This window comes from Cnephaeus nilssonii (genome assembly GCF_951640355.1).
Source record: "Cnephaeus nilssonii genome assembly, chromosome: 4".
NCBI classification, from domain to species: domain Eukaryota; kingdom Metazoa; phylum Chordata; class Mammalia; order Chiroptera; family Vespertilionidae; genus Cnephaeus; species Cnephaeus nilssonii.
Genome location: NC_137075.1, coordinates 67,559,048 through 67,578,222, shown reverse-complemented (window position 1 = coordinate 67,578,222; position 19,175 = coordinate 67,559,048). Strand labels below are relative to the sequence as shown.

Genomic DNA, 19,175 nt, shown 5'->3' with positions numbered 1-19,175 from the left:
CCAAGTATCTGGCTGGAAGGGAACTTGAAACCTGAACATCCTAGACAAGTGGCCATCCTTGGCTTGCATTCCTGCAATGATAGAGAGCTCACCACCTCACAAGGCAGGCCTTTGTTTTCCAGCAAAGACAGATGGAGCCATGAGCCCTGGGTTCTTCTAAAGACCTAAAATTGGCAGTAGACATTTGAGATAATTTTGAAATCATGAGTAACTGCCATTATACCAAAAACCAAAGAGCTTCTGCATAGCCCTCAGGGAACCAAAACACTTCCACTACCCAGCATCCTCCATCCCCACCAAGCCTAGCCAATAGCATCCAACTAATCTTGGGTTCTGTTGAGCTCTGTGCAGCCAGAGAACTTTTCAGATGGGTGTGGGTGTATCCACTGTAGGGCGGGCACTGTAAGCTGGGAAGGGAAGGGCCCCCACAATTCCTTTTTTTAGTTTGCATTCAAAAACCAGGGGCAGACGGGCACAGCAGTTCTCCGGGTCCTCACTGCCCTACTTCCTCTCCTCCGAGGGAAAGCCCTGCCACAAATTGCATATGCTGAGCCTTGTCTTGCTCTCTGCCCAAACACTCCCTGGGCTGGGACCTACCCCGGATGCACAGGGCTCTTGATCCACACACCCATGACAAGCAGAAAATAATCTTAGGAGATGGAAAACCAAAACCAAACTGTCTGAGTTCTTTGAGCTGGTTAGTGTGCCAGGAAAGGGAGGGACTCGCTGTCCAATTCGGCTCCCTTTGAATGGCCAGTGGCCAGGATCAGAGTGGGAAGAGCTGCCACGTACAGCTACGCAGGCTGTGCACCGTATAACTCAATCAACTGCAATGTAAACAGCACCCTCTGCAGTTGTGTGATATAATGCAGTGACCCAGGAGCCGGAGGTAAAGAAAGTGGAAACAGTGTACATAAAGGGGCTTCATCAAATCTTATAGAGGGACTCAGAGATAGAACATCTAGTCCAGTTTTTCTGTCTCGTAACAAATGCACATTGAGTACCTATGTGTGTTAGGCATTATTCTAGATGCCCAGGAAAAAGTAGGGAAGACAGACAGATCCAATCACTTCCAGAGGAGTTCTGGTCAATGTTTAACAACCACTTCTGGCTCTTGGGATAGAGTGGGGAGAGTCCTTATTGTAACACTTGCCAATTACCATGGTGTAAATCCTCCCAACATTTTAAGGCACCGACATGACATCACTGAATGGGAAGATTGCACACAGTCGGCTCAGTGAGCAGGGTCCAGCACCCACTGTTCCTCTCCTTGGATCTTCTTCAGGGTAGAGGAGACAGTGTCTAAGTGAGCTTTTAACCATCTGTTATTATCTTTCATTGTAAAAAAAAATAAAAATAAAGAAGATGCTTTGAGGGAGAATAATGGGTTCTCCATAGCGCAGTAAGGGAAGATTTTTCCAAGGCCACAACATTAAAACCGGAGGTTGAGAAGGGGCTGGCAGAGCGAAGATCTCGGGGAAGAATGTTCCAGGCAAAGGGCCTGGACGTGGGAAGTGCTTGGTGTGTTTGAGGAGCAGGGGGAAAGGCAGTGTGGCTGGAAGTAGAAAGTGATGAAGATCATGACACAGGAGCGGGCAGACCCTGCAGGGCCTTGTGGGCCCTGGGGAAGGATCTGGAATCTCTCCTAAATGCAATGGTAGGACCCAGAGCATTTTAAGGAAAAAAAAGTGCCAGGTTCTGATTGGAATTTTTAAAGGATCGCTCTGGCTGCTGTGGAGAGCATAACTTGGAGCTGAGCAAAAATAGAACTGAGGGGCCAGTTAGAAGGCTCTTACAAAAGTCCAGGCACAAAAGGATGAAAAGGACTTGGTCTGGGTGCTGTCAGAAGAAATAGAGAAGATTGGGCACATTGAGGTGGAACTGGAGGGGTAGAACCTGCAAGACTTGCAGGCAATGAAGTGAAATCCTGGGGAAGGGCTTCCACGCTCTGACTTGAGCCATCAGGTGGGTGGTAATGCTGAGTACCAAGACAGAGAGACGTGGGGAAAAGCCAGTGTGGAAGGGAAAACCGAGGGTGCCTGTTTGGTCCTAGGAAGTGTGAGATGCTATGAGACCTCCACGTGGAAATGTCCTGTGGGCAGCTGGGTGTTGGTCGTGGGGCTCAGAGGGCAGGTCTGGGCTGGCTGGGTGTGATCTAGGTTCTCTGGAGCCTGGGCCACTGGTAGTGAAGGCAGCCGTCCAAGGCTGGGCATGCTCAGCCAGATCCTATAGGTGTACATTTGTGGTCACACGTCTTGAATCCAGTTTTCCACACAGCTTGAGGGCTGTGTGTGGCGGGGGAGAAGGGGCGGGGTCTAGTTGACCAAGACTTCATTGCACATTAAATGAACTTACAACACAGAGATTCATACTATCAATATTGGTGTGTTTTCATATCCTTCATGGAAGCTCTTAAAAGCTTAAGGAAAGAGGTCCGTTTTGATCCCTTTCACTACTTGGAAAAAAGGGTAAATGATGTAAGGCAGAAAAACGCACTGGCTTTCATGAAATTGTAAGTCTTATTCTTAGAGGAGGTGAGCCACATGTTCTCTGAAGGCAGGAGAGGGCTGTCCAAGGCTGGGAGCACAAACAATGTTAATGACAGCAAATTTCAACTTGGTGTTTGCTGTTTTCAATTTTTAGGCCTGTTTTCCATAAGCCAGACATCTGCTTAACCAGCACATTGGCAAACATCTGCTTTCTTTATTTAAAAAAATTTAAAGGGCAGCCCTTGCTCTCCCAACACTTGCTCCTTCTTTCCATCTCCCCTCTCAGGATGTTTAGGCCAATGTCTCTCTTTCAGCTGGCACCCCACCTGCCCCAACAAGCATTTGTCTCCTCCACAACCCCCAGCGATGGGGCCCTCTCTGCTCCAGCAGGCTGCTCAGCCCAGGTCTGATCGTTTCTGATTGAGAGAATTCTTCCTTATACAAGGTTGCAAATGCTGTGGAGAATTGAGGGGACAATGTGATAAGACACTCATTAGCAAGCATTTGTCTATCAAGCACAAAATAGGACTCTGAGGGAGCAGACTTTTTTTATGAGACAAGGAAACTAAAATCTGGGAGAAAGGTAGGCCAGCCAGGGCGGGTGGGAGGTAGGGGGGAGCTCCAAGGTGGTCAGTACCCAACATGTATCACAGGCATGACAGAGCCTGGCTAGAGAAAGCAGAGGGTGAATTGGCAGGGCCATGGGTAAAAGGAAACTTGTCCTGTGATCCATCTGTTTAGGCCCTCCTTGGAGGAATATCTAGTTAATTCAATAAGCTCATCCTTGTTTGTTCATTCATTCATTCATTCATTCATGCGTTTGTCCTGTCACCATTGCAGAGAGACTCCTGTGTTACAGACACTGTGCAGGCAGGACACGGAGATGAGGAGGGACGGAGCCCCCTCAGCTTAGTTAATGCAGCCTCTCTTTTGGCACCACAGAAAGGTTAGCGTAGGGTCTGCCCAGATAGAGCTATTCCTGGTCCAGCTTGGGGGTCATCTATGGCTCTGAAGAGAGGGTCTGATCTGACCCCACAAGGAGAGCTCTCAGCTGCCCTGGCCTCCCTCTCACAGACACAGCTGACCCGAGAGGTCGCTGGAAAGGGGTAAAGGATGTGTTGCTGGAAGCAGACAGGATGGGGACCTGGTGCCGGGGCCACGGGCAAGTCAGTCTTGGAGCCTCTGCATCCTCCTCTTTTCAGTGGGGATAAAAAGCCCTAACCCCTTGTCAGAATTAAATGAAATACTGTACTGAGGCACCTGGATGCCCCCGGGAGATTTGGGGAAAAAGGGAAGTAAGAGCACTCACCGCTGGGACTGGGAGGGCTGATCCCTGCTCTAACTGCCCACCAACTAGAAGGCCTTGGCCATGGCACTTCCCACTGGAGAAAGAGGCCCCAGCCTGCCCTTGGTGTGTGTTTACTTTGTGCCTGTTGACTGCCTTCTGTTTGAGACAGCAGGCACCAAGGGGATCCCGGGCAGGACGTGGCATGGTCCAGTCCCCTGGACTCCTCACCCCAGATGGGAGGGGTGTCAGGAGGCAAGGCATCAGGGAGGGGCATAGAGTGGGATAGGGACGAGGAGGGTAGATTGACCAGGAAGTGGGACATGCATTGGCCCCGCTGACAGGTGGGTACAGAATAAGAGCCGACAGTAAAGGGAGGCAGGTGGATAGAGGAAACTGAGAGCAAGGCGTGGGGGTGAGAGTGGCCGCGTTCCTTCTGTGTGGACAGCGTGTTAGGGGCCCCCTGTAGAGACCTAATGAGATGGTGACTGTAAAAGCTCTCCCTCCGTGTCAACATGTGAGGGCTTCCTCGGGTCTCGGAGCTCAAGTGGACCTAGAATCCATCTAGTGACGATGTCCGCCCCTCGTCTGAGTCTGATGTGTTCTTTGTCGCATATTTAACGTTCGAAGGACATAAACATTCATATGGCTCTGAGGCTTTCCTCCTGGGGAAGGTGGACATGTGCCGCGGGCACCCACGAAACAGATGCTGGCGCTCTCAGAGCAGCTCCCTGCCAGAGCAGCAGTGGGTGGGGCTCGGGACACACTGTTTCCCAAATGAGCTCATTTTTCTGAGACATTTCCAAGGAAACGAGTCGTGTGCTCATGCTGTGGGGAGGGTGACGCCTTTCCACGGAAGCCTCCACACTAATCTCCTGTCCCTTCCCTTCTCTGTCCAAACTGGGGGTACAGCTGGTCCTTCCGATGGAAAGCACCTCGGTCCCCGAAACCCTCTCCTGTCTCTGGACTCCTCTTGTCATAACCCCTCCCGTGCTGTCCACTCTGGCCAATCCTGTGGCCATGCATGTACACACACACACACACACACACACACACACACACACACGTATACCCAGTGATTCGTGTCCTGGCCTGCCCAAGGCCAGGGAAGCCAAGGATATAAGAATCCATCCAGACACACGGTTCTGTCCAGCAGAGAGAAGGAAGGGAAGGATGGTGGTCGGCTGCCGATCTTCGTGGTTGGATGAATGCAAGGCAGGGTGGACTCCATGGTGTTTCTTTCGGAGAAAAGGGCACTGGGATAATGACCAGTTCTCAGAGAGGCACGAACTGACATCCAGAGGATATCGTTTTGCAAAGAAGTAAGATGCTGATGAGTTGATTAGAGGAGCTTGAAAACGGGGTGGTCTTTTGCAAGAGTAAAGAGGAGGGACTCCCCTTCTCCTGGGGAGACCCAAGTTTGGGCAAGTTTTCTGTGAAGCACAGGGGGGAAGCAGGGCCTGATGGTAAGAACTGGATGGCATCACAGCCCTCAGTTCTAGCAGGGGGCAGTTTCAGCTGGAGGCTGAGCTGCTGGGGGCGGGCGGGAGGGAAGGTGTTGCCGTCACTTTCACAAGTGGCCTGAAGCTGAGGGGCATTTGCGTTGAACCCTCGTGCTGGAGGGGTGGGCGGGAACGGCCTCAGTCCTGAGAGCCCATCTACTAGAGACCTGCAGGGGCAATGACATCGGTCTGCTCCTCCCTTCCCAAGGGAGATGGATTTGCAAGTGAATCCAAAGGAGAAGGGCACGGAGACCCAGGACATCCTGACTGGGAAGGTCTTAGAACACCTGGCCCAGCCTCCTCATTTTTAAAGGGGAAAGTGAGGTCCAGAGAGAAAAACTATCTTGTTCAAGGTCCCACCAGTCCTAATGGCAGAACCCAGAAGGAATCCAGGTCCCCCGATACCAGGCTTGTCTTCCTGCCACAGCCGTCCTGGCTCTCAGGAAGTGGGCATGGAATTCCCATGTCCCCTTTTCTGAGAACTAGAACTAGTTGTCCTAAGGTGAGGAGTTCATCCTCTGGCCTTTGACCTTGGTGATGGTCCTCCAACCATTTCTCTCCACTGAGGGGATCACTGCTTCCATTCCCAGAAGATTAGGGAGAGGAGTCTCCATCATGTTAAGGCCACATAGCCGTGTGCTCAAGGAGCCAGTGCACACAGCCTGGTGGCCACAATTTTTGAAATAAGAGTGGTCTGGAGGGAACCGTGGTGCCCCTGCCCACTTGCTCTCAATCTTGCTGAGGTCTTAGCAGCACCGTCCAGCTTCAGCGCAGAGCTTGGCTTTCTTGGAAAGGTGACCACATGGCCTGGACCCCCACCCAAACCTCAGTTCCTCTGACATCTGGGTGTGCCTGGACCACAGTCAGGGAAGGAGAACCCTGGGGCCAGTTCTCCAAGGTCCAAGCGAAGAGAGAGGAAGCTGGACACGGATAAAGCAGAGCGTTAGATGACAGTTTTCTTCTATCCTTCCCTTTGGCTTAGGAATGCAAAATATGATCATTGTTGCCTGGAGAGTTCCCTTCTTAAATGTGTTTGGCTCCAACCAATGTTAAGATGAGTTTGCATTCCTCCACACGGCTTGGCCTCCAATTCTAAACTGTTTGCAGAGACTCGAGACAGATGCTTACACGCCGACAACTAGAAGCTGGCTATGCGTTTGCCTAAGAGAGCCTTTCAGACAAGTGCTGGGGCTGGGCCGTGGATGCCAGAGAGCTTGAACCCTCTCGTTTTACAGATGAGGAGACTGAGGCCCCATCTGGAGAGGCATCATGACTCCATGGACTCATGGTCGAGTTAGTGACAAAGCTGAGATTAGAACCTAGATCACCCCGTGTTGGTGCAACCTTCTCTCAGCTTCACTTCTGGCTCTGGTGGATTGCAAACATGCCTCTTGGCCCAACCACGCCATGTGGGTGTAGATTCTGAAGACCATACGTCATGTCTTATCCAACTTTATGTCCCACTGCCCAGCATGGACATAGCTGTTGAGTGTAAGGACTGTAGAGGAAGGTTAGATAGGAGTGGGGTGATTAAAGATGGGCATGAAGAAAAACTGGTGACCATGGACAAATCCCCACCCCTCTCCTAGCCTTAGTTCTGTCACTTATAACAAGGGTCTTAAGCCCAATCAAGTGATTCTCAATCTGTGTTCCAGGACACCTTAGTGTTCCAAGGAAGTGTCTTAGGACTGCCACTGGGGGTGTGGAGCTACTCCTTGTCCTCTATCCCTAATCCCAACCTCAACTTTTTGTGTGTGTTTTTCATGCATTGAGTTTGTTCAAAAAGGTGGGTTCACTGCAGAAAAACAAAGTTTGGAGCAAGCTAGATCATTTGACCTCTAAGATCCCTGATTGCTCTTAAAAAGAAAATCTTAATAAGTTACCCCTCCCTGATAACAGATTTGCAACATACCATCTTTGACCCAGTGGTTAATGTCGGGGGCAGGGATAGGGAGATGGAGGGATGAGTTCACGCCTCCTGGTATTTGGGAGGAAGGAGAATGAGGTACAGGAGGGCCCTCATGTTATGGAGGCTCTATTACTGCACAGAGCCTGCTCCTGAACCAAAAATCAATGCTGGGAATCTGTCTGTATGTCTGTGCTCTGGGTCTGCCATTCTGTGTCCTGATGAGGCAGGACAGCTCATCTCTAAGGCTCAGTGTGTGGCTCAAGTAGGAGAGGTCATGACCTGCTTGCTGGGCCACACTGCTCTCTGACAGGCAAGGTCCAGGCCTAGCCCTGCCTCATGTAAGGCTTCCCCATGAGCTCCTGAGAAGCAAATGTTTAGTTTACTATCCCAGAAACCACAAGCCCCCACAGATCCCCAGTCTCCCTTCTCCTTCTGTCTTTGTCCAATCACTCTGTGGAATTGTTTCTCCTCCTCCCCAATTGTCCATCATTTAAGAGTTAGATTATATCAGTTACCAAATGCTGTAATAATGCTGTATAACAAACAATCACCCCCAAATCTGAGTGACACAATAATTATTTAGTTCACATGTCTGGGGGCAGCTGGGCGTAGCTGACCCAAGCTAAGCTCTGCTGACGTCACGTATCTGGGGGATGGCTGTCTCAGCTGGGACAGCTCTGCCCCAGGGTCTCTCTCTCATCCTTTCCCTGAGCTCCGTGGGCTAGCCTGAGCAAGCACTGCTCACATTCACGTCAGAAGTGCATGTGAGCAGGTAGAGACAAACACAGTGTCCTGAGACCTCGGCCTAGAACTTTCATTTCTGTCGCATATGGCCCAGCCCAAAGCCAAGTAGGAGTGGGAGGATCTACTCTGCCCTGTTAGTGAGAGGAGCTACGAAGCTGCCTGGCAAATGGGTGTGGGTACAGAGGAGAGAAGAACTGGGATTAACAGTGCAATCTGGAGAGGGACCCTGATTCCATACCCCAGCTCTGCCACCTACAGGATATGTGACATGGGGCAAGTCCCAAAAACTGTGCCTCCGTGTCCTCATTTCAAAGATAGGGAATATCATAGGATTGTCTGAAGGAGTAAATGAGTAAATACATGGAACTATCTTGTACAAGATGCTCAGCAGTGTTGTTAGTTCTTGGTAAGTAGAGCTGAATTTGCTACTTTAACACATTTTACTGTGTACCAAACCCTGTCGTGGGAATGAAGAGATAAATGAAATCCAGTCCCGGTCCTCACATAGTTACTAGGTCTCCTATGAGGGCAGCAGGCCACCAAAGGGAGGATCCCACGTCTCCCCAGAGCTGGAGGGCAACCTGAGCTGAGACCTCCTCTCCAGTGGAGGATTTTTTTCCCTCTGCTGGCTGGAAGCTACTCCAATGAGGCAGGACCACGTACTCCCTCCTCCCCATCTCTTCTTCCATGTGTCACTAGCACCTATTACAGGGGCCTGGACTAGGACCCTCGGGCCTCATCAGCAATGCCCTAAACCAGTGGTCGGCAAACTCATTAGTCAACAGAGCCAAATATCAACAATACAATGATTGAAATTTCTTTTGAGAGCCAAAAACCGACTTCTGCGCATGGGCCACGAAGTTTCAATCGCACTGTACGTGCGCGCCCGCACATGGTATTTTGTGGAAGAGCCACACTCAAGGGGCCAAAGAGCCGCATGTGGCTTGCGAGCCACGGTTTGCCGACCACTGCCCTAAACCTCGGGCAAAGGGAGAGGTGGCTGGTGACAGCAAGAGCCACACCACCTTCTGTGATTTCCCCAGGCAGGGGGGCAGCAATGCAGGTGCCAGCTGGAGCGCAGTCATCTGAAGCTCATTCTGTCTCACTTTGGCCTGTTTTCTCTTTTCCTTCCATAGCAGCAGGAGGTCCACTTGCCAGTTCTTTTTTACTTGGGGCAATTTCAGGGTCTTTTCTCCCCACCCCAATCCAAAGCCAGTCTGTGATTTGCTTTTAAATGTAAATATTCTTGGGGCCCAAGTCAAACTGGGAAGGGGGAGATAAAGCCAGAGAGTTTGGGTAATATTTCAGCCTCCCTCACCCCCATCCCAGGTCCCGCCATCCAAGGAAAACGAAAGCTTTTGCTTACACAGGTGCGTCTGCCACAGAGAGCTGAGCTGAGAATGAGCGAGGGCTGCTGAGCGCTGTTCACTCTTAGGGTCCCAGAGTGGCTTCCTCTCACTGTCAGCTCCAGTCTGGTGCTCCATCCAGAACTGCAAGACCCTCGGGACTCTGGCTGGTCTTTCTGGCAGACCTTGGTGTGATCAGTTCTCTAGCGAGCAGGATCTGAGGGTGTGGGACCCACAATGGGGGAGTTTTTAAGAAGAAAGGGTGATCCAGCCTGTGTTTCTCAGTGGTTGAGCATCGACCCGTGAACCAAGAGGTCACTGGTTTGATTCCCAGTCAGAGCACATGCCCACATTGCCAGCTTGACCCCCAGTGTGGGACGTGCAAGAGGCAGCCCATCGATGTTTCTCTCTCATCAATGTTTCTCTCTCTCTCTCTCTCTCTCTCTCTCTCTCTCTCTCACTCAAATCAATAAAAACATATTTTTAAAATAAAAAGAAGGAGAAGGGGTGGGAGGAGGAGCACAAGCCTTGGGGAGACCACCACAGGGAGGAACTTAAGTGGTGGGGGGTGGGGAGCTGAGAGGGGTAAGGATGGCTTGATCATGGCAGGCAGCGTGGGGCAGGACGAATGAGACCTAAGAGTTCCTCCCGGCCACTTCCTAGCTGTGTGAGTTTGGCCTAAAGCTATCTGCCTTCTTTGTGCCTCAATTTCCTCACCTATAAAATGAGAATAATAATATACTTACTTCAAAAGGTTGTTGTGAGGGTTAAGTAAATTTGGAACAGTGCTTGGTACCGCACCCTCAAGGAGCCTGGCAGGAGGGCGGGGCGGGGGGAGGGGCAGTTCCTGATACCACCACCCAGGCAGGCTCCTTTGTTCTCCTTTCCCTGGCTCCCCATTCACACTAGCAATTCCTACCACCACCTGGGCCACCTCACCAATCACTACGCATTGCCCTTAAGGCCCATCATACCTCCAGAAGCCCCCTGCCACCCAGCCACCGCCGTCCCTCCTCCTCCAACAATCACAGCACCCTGGTTTCAGCGTTGCACTTCCTCACAGAGGGTCCCGTGGGCCACTGTCCAAGCTGGTAGTCTCCACGCTCTTCTTGTCCTGCTTCCCCCTCAGCGTGTTCCGGACCAGCCCCGGCTCAGTGTTGGATCCAGCAATGAGTAAACAGACCCCATCTTGCCCTCATTATCCCCCTCCTGATGGGGAGATGGGAGTAATCAAATGATCACGACTGTTGTGTATAATTACTAACTGTGATAAGAAAAGGTGGAGTCACCAGTCAACTGTTAGTGCCGTATGAGGGGTGGTGAGATCATTAGACAAGGCCTGGCATAATCAAGGGTCAAGGAGGCTTCCTAGGGGAGGAGGAAAGGGTGTGACATTTGTGTTGAGATGTGAAGGTGAGGAGAAGTTCATCAGAGACGTTCAGGCAAAGGAGGCAGCATGTGCAAAGGCCCCAAAGTGGGAGGAAGCGAGGTGCATCTGGGGCGCAGAAAGGGGAACCCTGGTGCCTGGACCACAGGGAACCAGAGAAAAGCTCATCCAAGGCCGAGGAGGCCGAGGAGGCCGAGGAGGGCCTTGAGGCCACATGGAGATTTTGGACTTTCTCCCAAGAACCCTGGAAAGTTATTATTTGGCAGAGGTGCGGGTGGGTGGGAGCGGGGCGGGGGGCACTGTGGACGCTCAGCGGCTGCTCTCAGCTAGAGTGAGCACTCCCTGTGCAGCTGTGGAGTGGACAGTAGCTCTAGACAAGTGTTGGCCAGCATGCTTCAGCCTTCGGGACTGTGACTGCTCCACCTGGTGACATGATGGTGGCCTCCACCTTAGCCTGGAGGGATGGGTTCGAGAACCGCGGGCCCCAGGGATGCTCGAGCTCCACGCTGTAGTTTCGGTGCCTCCTTGGGACTCACTGATGCTTTTTAAGAGACGATAAGATTCTGAGAAAGGGAGCAGCAGCTGATGTAACTCTGGCCACAGTCCACAGCAGAGAGCCCAGGAACTGTGGGTTTTCCCCTCTGTCATCGATATCAAGGGCAGAGGCTTGGCAGGCTGCCCAACCCAGCTCCAGCGTCTCTGCAGCCGGCCTCTTGGTTCCCATCAAAAACAACTTAGTTTTGTTTTGTTGGCTTTGGGGTTCATAAATCTCTGAGCAGGGTACATTCCCCAAGCACGAAAGCCATGCGCCATCCGAGGAGCAACCAGAGACCTTGTCGGGCTGAGGTCAGAGCAACAGACTTGACATCACTCTTAGGAGATCCATTCTCTGGTTGGTTCCGCTTGGTCAGAAGCAAATGCCAACCGGGGGAAGAAACCAGAATTTGGAAAGGCTTTTGTCCTCTTCCTTGCGGCCAGACCTCATGAATCCTGTCCCAGGAGGTAGGGGTGGGAGTGCTCAGGGAGACTGGGCTGGGCCTGACAGAGCCCTGAGTGAGCGCGGAGCACAGGGCCCCTGCCGTCTCTCCCAGGTGCTTCTTTGAACCAAACCCAAAGGCAGAGGAGGGGAACCTGAAGGCAGGAAGGAAGACCTTCTCTGAAAAGAATGTTCCCGCCCCCCAGTGGGTCCTTCCTGTGAAAGGCTGATCTCCTAGCTCAGTGGTCGGCAAACTCCTTAGTCAACAGAGCCAAATATCAACAGTACAACGAGTGACATTTCTTTTGAGAGCCAAATTTTTTAAACTTAAACTTCTTCTAACGCCACTTCTTCAAAATAGACTCGCCCAGGCCGTGGTATTTTGTGGAAGAGCCACATTCAAGGGGCCAAAGAGCCGCATGTGGCTCGCGAGCCGCAGTTTGCCGACCACTGTCCTAGGGGTAGCACTCACCCTAGAGCCACAGCTACTTGGTCATGGACTGCACTACCCTCCTCCCAGCTGAGTGATTTGGGACAAAGTACTTAACCTCCCAGAGGCATGATAATATCTATTTCACAGGGTTGGTGTGAGATTTAACTAATTAATATAAAATTAATGGTTAAATACCTAGAATAGTGCCTCGAATATATCAGTACTCGATAAATATTGTTTTCTCCCCCCGCCCCCCCCCCCCCCCGGTTGACAGGAGAAAGCATCCCAGCCAAACTGGTCCTGGTCTCTAACAATTCAATCATCCAATATCTGTGACCATTAACTAGGAGCAAGACCTTTTTTGAGGCACTAAGGATACAACAGTGAGGAGAGAGCAGTGTCTCGTGGCACTTAGAGAGCATAAGAATATTGTAGAATATCAGCCACATGAGAATAAATAACATGTCTGTTATAATGCTGTGAGGGAAATGAAGGATAAGGGGATAAGAGTGACAGGGTGGCCTGGTGATGGACGAGACGGCATTGAAACAGAGATCCTAATGACTCGAGGGAGTGACACGCGCGGATAAGAGGGGGAAGAGCATTCCAGGCAGAGGGAACAGCCAGGGCAGAGATGCTGATCAGGAGGAAGGGGTCTGAAACATTCTAGGAGCAGCAAGGAGGGGTGGGGGCAATGTGGGAGCAGAGAGGTGGAGGGAAGGACAGGGAATGGTGGGTAGAGGGAATGAGGTGGGCTCATGCAGGGCCTTGCGGATAACGAGTTTGGCTTTGTGCGTGGGCGGGAAATTGATGGGATGGAGGGTATGCAGCTGAGGAGTGATGGGATCTGATGGGTCTTGGAAGGCTCCTTCTGGCTGTGTTTGTACAAGAAGCACTAATAGTGGGGAGGCCCAGAGACACACTCTATGGCCTCATCTTCACCGGTTCTTTCCTCGCTGCAGGCCTGAGAGTGGTGGGTGGGCCTGGATTTCCTGACTGCCAGAGCCAGCCTGCCTGCCTCTCCTTCAGGGCCAGCACCCTCTGCTGGGGTCAGATGCAGGATGGGAAGTACCAGGCACCACCAGGGGGTGTCTCCAGGGGGCACCAGGGAGCCAGATAAAGTGTTGCCCCATGCTCGGGGATTGCATGTGGCCTATGTATGAGTGTGCATGTGTGTGTGTGTGTGTGTGCATGTGTGTACTTTGGTGTGTGCATGAATTTCATGTGTGTGTGTATCCATTCCTGGGACAGAGTTGGAGAATGAGTTCCTCTCTGTTCACCTCCCAGCTTTGCACAGTAGACACTGGTGTCTCTCTCCCCCGGGACATGTCCTCGCTGACCAAGGACTTGGCTCCTTCATCCCCTGTGCTCACTGACCAGAGTCCTCTTCCCCAGGGCTGCCTGCTGCCACCCAGGCTGATCGGTCCACTCGTGGTCTGGGCTTTGTAAATAAGACACCCATGGGCTCACACATGTCCTCCCCACCCGCCCTGAGGGCCGTGGCACTGAATTCATGTGGCAGGTTCCGAGTCCTGAAGACAGGGTTGGCAGCTGCATGGCCGCCTGCTGCCACTGTCCTCTCCTGTATCCCCAGCAGGCACTGCCCACCCATCACACTCATCTTGCCCACTGAGCCCAGACTTGACCTCAGCATCTTTCTTAAATCAGTGCTCCAGGCAGCACTAAAAATCAATTGGCAAGGGTAAGTAAGATAACATATCTAACAACCCTACTGACGGTGTTTCGGTTCTGCCTCTGGGGACTCTAATCCTATGACACTAACGATGGAACTTTTGGCCACTGCATCCATTTGCTGAGCAAAAGAAGGAAGTGTGGCCCTGACCGGTTTGGCTCAGTGGATAGAGCGTCGGCCAGCGGACTGAGAGGTCCCAGGTTCGACTCCGGTCAAGGGCATGTACCTTGGTTGCGGGCATATCCCCAGTAGGAGGTGTGCAGGAGGCAGCTGGTCGATGTTTCTCTCTCATTGGTGTTTCTAACTCTCTATCCCTCTCCCTTCCTCTCTGTAAGAAATCAAAAAAATATATTTAAAAAAAAAAAAGAAGGAAGTGTGGCGAACCACTCATTTCTGCACAGCAGGCCTATTCAAGCAGGGGCCCCAGGGCCTCGCCCTGAGCACTCAGCCCAGGGGTCGGTGCCCAGGGGAGGACAGAGATTGCTGGCAGTACCAGCCTCCGACTCCGAGTTCCTCCCCGGCAGGTTGTGGGACCTTGGGCAGGTCGGTTCACCTCTCGGACCCTTGGCTTGCGTTTGCTGCCCCGTCCCAGGGTTGTTATAGAGATCCAGTGATACGATACATGTGAATGTTCTTTGAAGCTTATAAAGTGCCCTACGCATGGAAGGGGCGACAGTGATAAAATTCTGTTGTGCTGGTGGCTTTTCACTGATCTGAGGTTTTGGCTTGAGGTAGGATTCCACCCTGTAAACCTCAAGGGTCCCAAGTTTGGTGGTCCTGTTAGTACTGACAGCTGGGCAGAGACATCGCTTAGATGTGCAACAAGGCCAAACATGCCAGAAAATGGAGGGAAGGAGTCGCAGAGCAGGCATCTGAGGTCCTGGCCCTGATGCTGCCGCTGACCTGCTGAGTAGCCCTGGCCAGACTCTTAACCCCTCGGCCAAAGGTGGATGATGCTTGCACATTCTCCCAAGTCCCAAGAGGGTAAATGATGATGGAAACCCAAACTGCCATACAGATGTGAGTTGTTACTACTTGTAACTTGGCACAAATGGGGCAACGCATTTGGCTCCACAACAAGGTTTCCATCAGGTGGAAACTGATAAGTGACTTCCCCAAGCAGGGAAGACCCTCGGGCCAGGGTGAGAGGGTTACGGGACTGCATCGCTGCTTCGCCTCCGCTGCCCCAGCCAATCCGTGGCCCCTGCTGAAGCCAGGCAGAGCTTGGCACACTGGCTGGGCCAGCAGTGCTGGGGCCACGGCCACTAAGCCTTGGGCTTGGGGGGAGGCGGGGGGAGGCAGTTCCCTGACTCTTTAGCAGGCAAAGATGAGAGAAGGGAGGAGAGAGCGGAGGGGAAAGAGGGGAAAAAGAAAGAGGAGACCAGTAGAAGCTGGAAGAAACGGAGTTGGAAAAAGGAGTGATGGAGGAAGGGAGCTATCTCTCCCCTATTGAGAATGAGAATTTTCTAGGGGAGGGACTGGTCTTCCCACTCAGACAGGGTCTCCCTAAGGGTAGGTTTTGTGCCTCCCTTATTGGAGTATGCCCCCCAGGGCAGGGGCTGGGCCTCTCCCATCAGACTGTGGGCTCCCCCAAGCAGGGACCATGGATAGCGGAACATACTCCTCCCAGACTATCCAAGGTGGGAGACCTGCCAGGGGGCCCCCATACTCCTGGGGTGCAGACTTCCACCTGGCTGACTCCTCTGCTCCCCTCTCCTCTTCTCCCTGCCCAGGGTTCACGGACACCTTCAACATGGACACCAGGAAGCCACGAGTCATCCCTGGCTCCAGGGCCGCCTTCTTCGGCTACACGGTGCAGCAGCATGACATCAGCGGCAAGAAGTGGTGAGTGAGAGCTGTCACCCCACGCAGCCCTGCGCGCCCCACTCCTGGCCCACCACCCTGCCCCTGAACCCCGCAGCTGCCAGACTGGTCCTCACATGCAGACACCCCATTCCCAGTGACTTGACTTCTTCTTGTCCTGGCGAGTAGAGGCTGCATAAGATCTGCCCCTGACTATGAAACCTCCATCTTCTCATCTGAGAAATGGGAATGAACACCCCTCCTCCTCCAGGTTAGGTGACAGCACAGTTAGCAGGTACCCAGAGACCAGTAGTTACCCCCTCCCAACCCCTCTCGGGGCCTCGGTGTCTCATCCGTGGCGCAGCGCCTCTGGTGCTGGCTTCTTAGAGAACTGTGTGGGGTGTCTCTGAGGGGTGGGTGTGAATGTGCTCGCAAGCTAAAACAGGCAGTGGTGGAGCAAAGGGAAGTGAGAGCGAGACGGAGTGGAGGAGCGGGCCAGAAAATCCCAGGACCCCTTTCGGGAGGGGGCAATCGAGAGGAGGGAAAGATTTGCCTATGTTTTTCAAAATAACTTTACTGGATGATATTTTACATATAAAATTCACTCATTTCAAGTGTACAATTCCATGATTTTTTAAGTAAATTGACCAAGTTGTGCAGCATCACTGCAAATCAGATTGAGAACACTCGCATCACCCCAGTCAGATCCTCATGCACATAAGCTGTCAGTGGCCATTCTCCGCCTCCCTCCAGCTGGTGTTTAGCTGACAGAGGCAAGGCCTTCTTTCCATCCTGAAACAGAAGGCCAGGGCCTCTGCTTGGCCCTCCTAGAAGCCCTGGCGGAGTTCGGAGACCACGGGACACTGGCGATTAATGCCCTACGCCGCCCTCTTCCAGATCTTACCCTCCCCAACTGCTTACCCTCCCCAACCTCTTTTCTTCCATTCCCCCACCTCCTTTGTTGTGCTCCACACTCAGCACTAGTCAAATTGCTTTATAGCCATTTTTCCAGAAATCTAGGCCTTCTTTGCACATGGTGGTCCCTCTTTCCATCTTGTTCCTTCCTCCCATGATATCCTCTCCCACCTTCCCCACTCACCACACCCCACCATTCAGATCTGTCCAATTACCTCTGACAAAGATAGAGATAGGGGGGGGGAAATTATAAACATTAGAGAGAGGAGTATCTTACTTGATATCTTTCCATTGAGATATAACTTAGGTACAGTAAGTGTAGACATTTTAAGTATACAGCTCAGTAAACTTCTACATATGTCTATGCCTGTGGAATCACCTCCCAGGACGTGACATAGAACATTTAAACATAGAACATAGAACATTGGAAGCTCCCAGAAAGCTCCTTTGTGCTCCCCACCCACTCAGTGCCCCTCCAGGGAACCACTATTCTGGCTCCTGTTGCCATAGATTCCTTTTGACAGTTTGTGAACTTTATATAGATGCTGTCACACAGTAGGTACTCATTTGTACCTGACCTGCTTTACTCGGCATCACTTCTCTGAGGTTTGGCATAGTGATGAATGTATTATACTTCATGCTTCTTCACTGGTGTGTAATAATCCACGGTAGCAACACACCACAAGTTATTTCTTCATTCTGCTGTTGATGAACATTTGGATTGTTTCAATGTGGGCTATTTTGAATAGAGATCCTATTAACATTCTTACCCATGTCTTTTGATGGACAGACACCCTCATTCTTATGGGGTACACTTATGCACTCATTTTATTGGGTATAGACTGCTGCTCCCTGTTTGAACTCTAGTTCCCCATGGTCAATAGCAAAGTGGTGTCCTGAGCGAGTTGGGTGAATGTGGGTGTAGCTCCTGCGCTTACTGAGCTCTGCGCTGATTGCTGCCCGGTGCCTGAAAATGGTTGTCTTGTATATTTTGCCTCGTTTTCATAGTTGTTTATGGCTGCAATCGAAAGTCTTCTTTCTTATTCTCTTATCAACTTCGATACCACGTCCTCTGAGAAAACATTTATCAAGCTGGATAGTAATTGCCTGTTTCATTGTCTTTCTTCCTGAAATCAGGGTTTATAATCCTTGGCATTTAGTAGATGCTCATAAGAACATATTTTGAAAAACTGGATTAATTATTTGAGCCTCTCTCAACCAGCCCAGGCGTAAGATACACAGCATCCATAATCTTTTCCTATAAAGGGTTAAAAATTAAATGGAACTGGCTTTTCCAAGATATAATTTGTTTTGACTAATATTTGTTTATTAAACATCTGTTAATAAATGTTGCCAGGCTCTGCAAAATATTGATTTCGGTAAAACGTGGCTTCACTCCCGAATAACTCACAGACCAGTGGAGGAAGCAACACTAATATCCTTGAAATAATTAAAAAACAGTACAAGACAAAATCTGACCCGGTATTAATTATGTTCATCTGTGTAAGACACTTTCTCCGTGAAGACCTGTGGACCCTTCTCTTTGCCTGCAGTGGTCTTGCCTTCCCCGAGCCTCTCTCTTGTGACACAGATCACCTCCTACCTCAGCCCGCAGCCCCGGCTCTTCCTACCTCCTGAGTGTGGGCTACCTGGCTTTCAGTCCTTACGCCAGAGCTTGCACACCTCGGTCTGCATTTCCTGGGCCTGCCGTGGGGCCAGGGGATCTGTGTTTTAAAAAGTCCCCCCAAGAAGATTCTAGCAGGGAGGCTGGGGCCACAGAAGCGCACCATCTCCACTGAGGGGAGGGAGATGCTGGTGGGAAACAGCATCGCTCCTCAGCTTCTGCCCCAAACCCAGGTCCCAGCATTGCCCCAGAGCAGGGCCCACAGCTGTCCCCCACCACAGGCTCCAACGGGGTCTGGTCCCCAATGACCAGGTTGGGAGCCTTCTGGAGCATCAGGGGCAGCAGCCCCGGATGTCAATGGCTGGAGGAGATGGGACACACCTGGTGGGGCTGCCACTTGATGAACTCTTCCCCTTCTGCCCAGCGCATCCCCAACTCAGACCTCAAACTGCGCAGCGCCGGCCAGGCACCCGTGCTTCACACATCTTGAACAGCTTTCCCGCCAGGCCTGGGTTTTAGCAACAATAACAACACTCACAGGCACACAAGAAGGAAAAGAAAACAAATTCCTCTCGGCCTGAGTATTCTCTGCCCCTACGTTTTAAGCCCTTGTGCATTTTCAGAGAAATTTAATCCACATGACTCTATTGCGCGTACATTGAACTCATTAAGTCGTTGGTTGGTACGAGCACTGGATGTCCCGGAGCCCAGGGTAGGGTTGGCAGAGGGCTTCTCAAGCCTCTGGTCCCTTGGCACAGGAAGCCTCGTGGCGCTGAGATAACACGGAGCTGGGCCCCACAAGTTTCCAATTTGTCATTGAAGCTCACGCCCCTGGAGGGAGAAGCCTCAGCTGTCAGCAAGGCCGGGCACTTAGCCTCCTCCCCTCCCCTGGGGAGCAGGAGCCTGACAACACACACGGGCTCCAACAGGAGACCCCTTAGAAACTCAGCGGGCTTTAGGAGGCCAAGGTGAATACAGGTCCAGGAACATGAGCAACTTGTAAGAGAAGTAGGCTTGTCCCCACTTTACAGGCATGGCAACTGAGACTCTGAAGAGAGGGATGACATAA

The 19,175-nt window shown here is 51.7% G+C and overlaps 1 protein-coding gene across 1 annotated transcript in view; it reads left to right on the top strand.

The window, feature by feature from the left end:
• The window catches only part of ITGA11 (integrin subunit alpha 11), a 118,349-nt gene that overhangs the window by 13,412 nt on the left and 85,762 nt on the right, over positions 1 to 19,175 (top strand). The window contains exon 2 of the mRNA XM_079768683.1: positions 15,498 to 15,609. Coding sequence (XP_079624809.1) covers positions 15,498 to 15,609 — 112 coding nt within the window. The remainder of the gene's footprint in view (positions 1 to 15,497; positions 15,610 to 19,175) is intronic.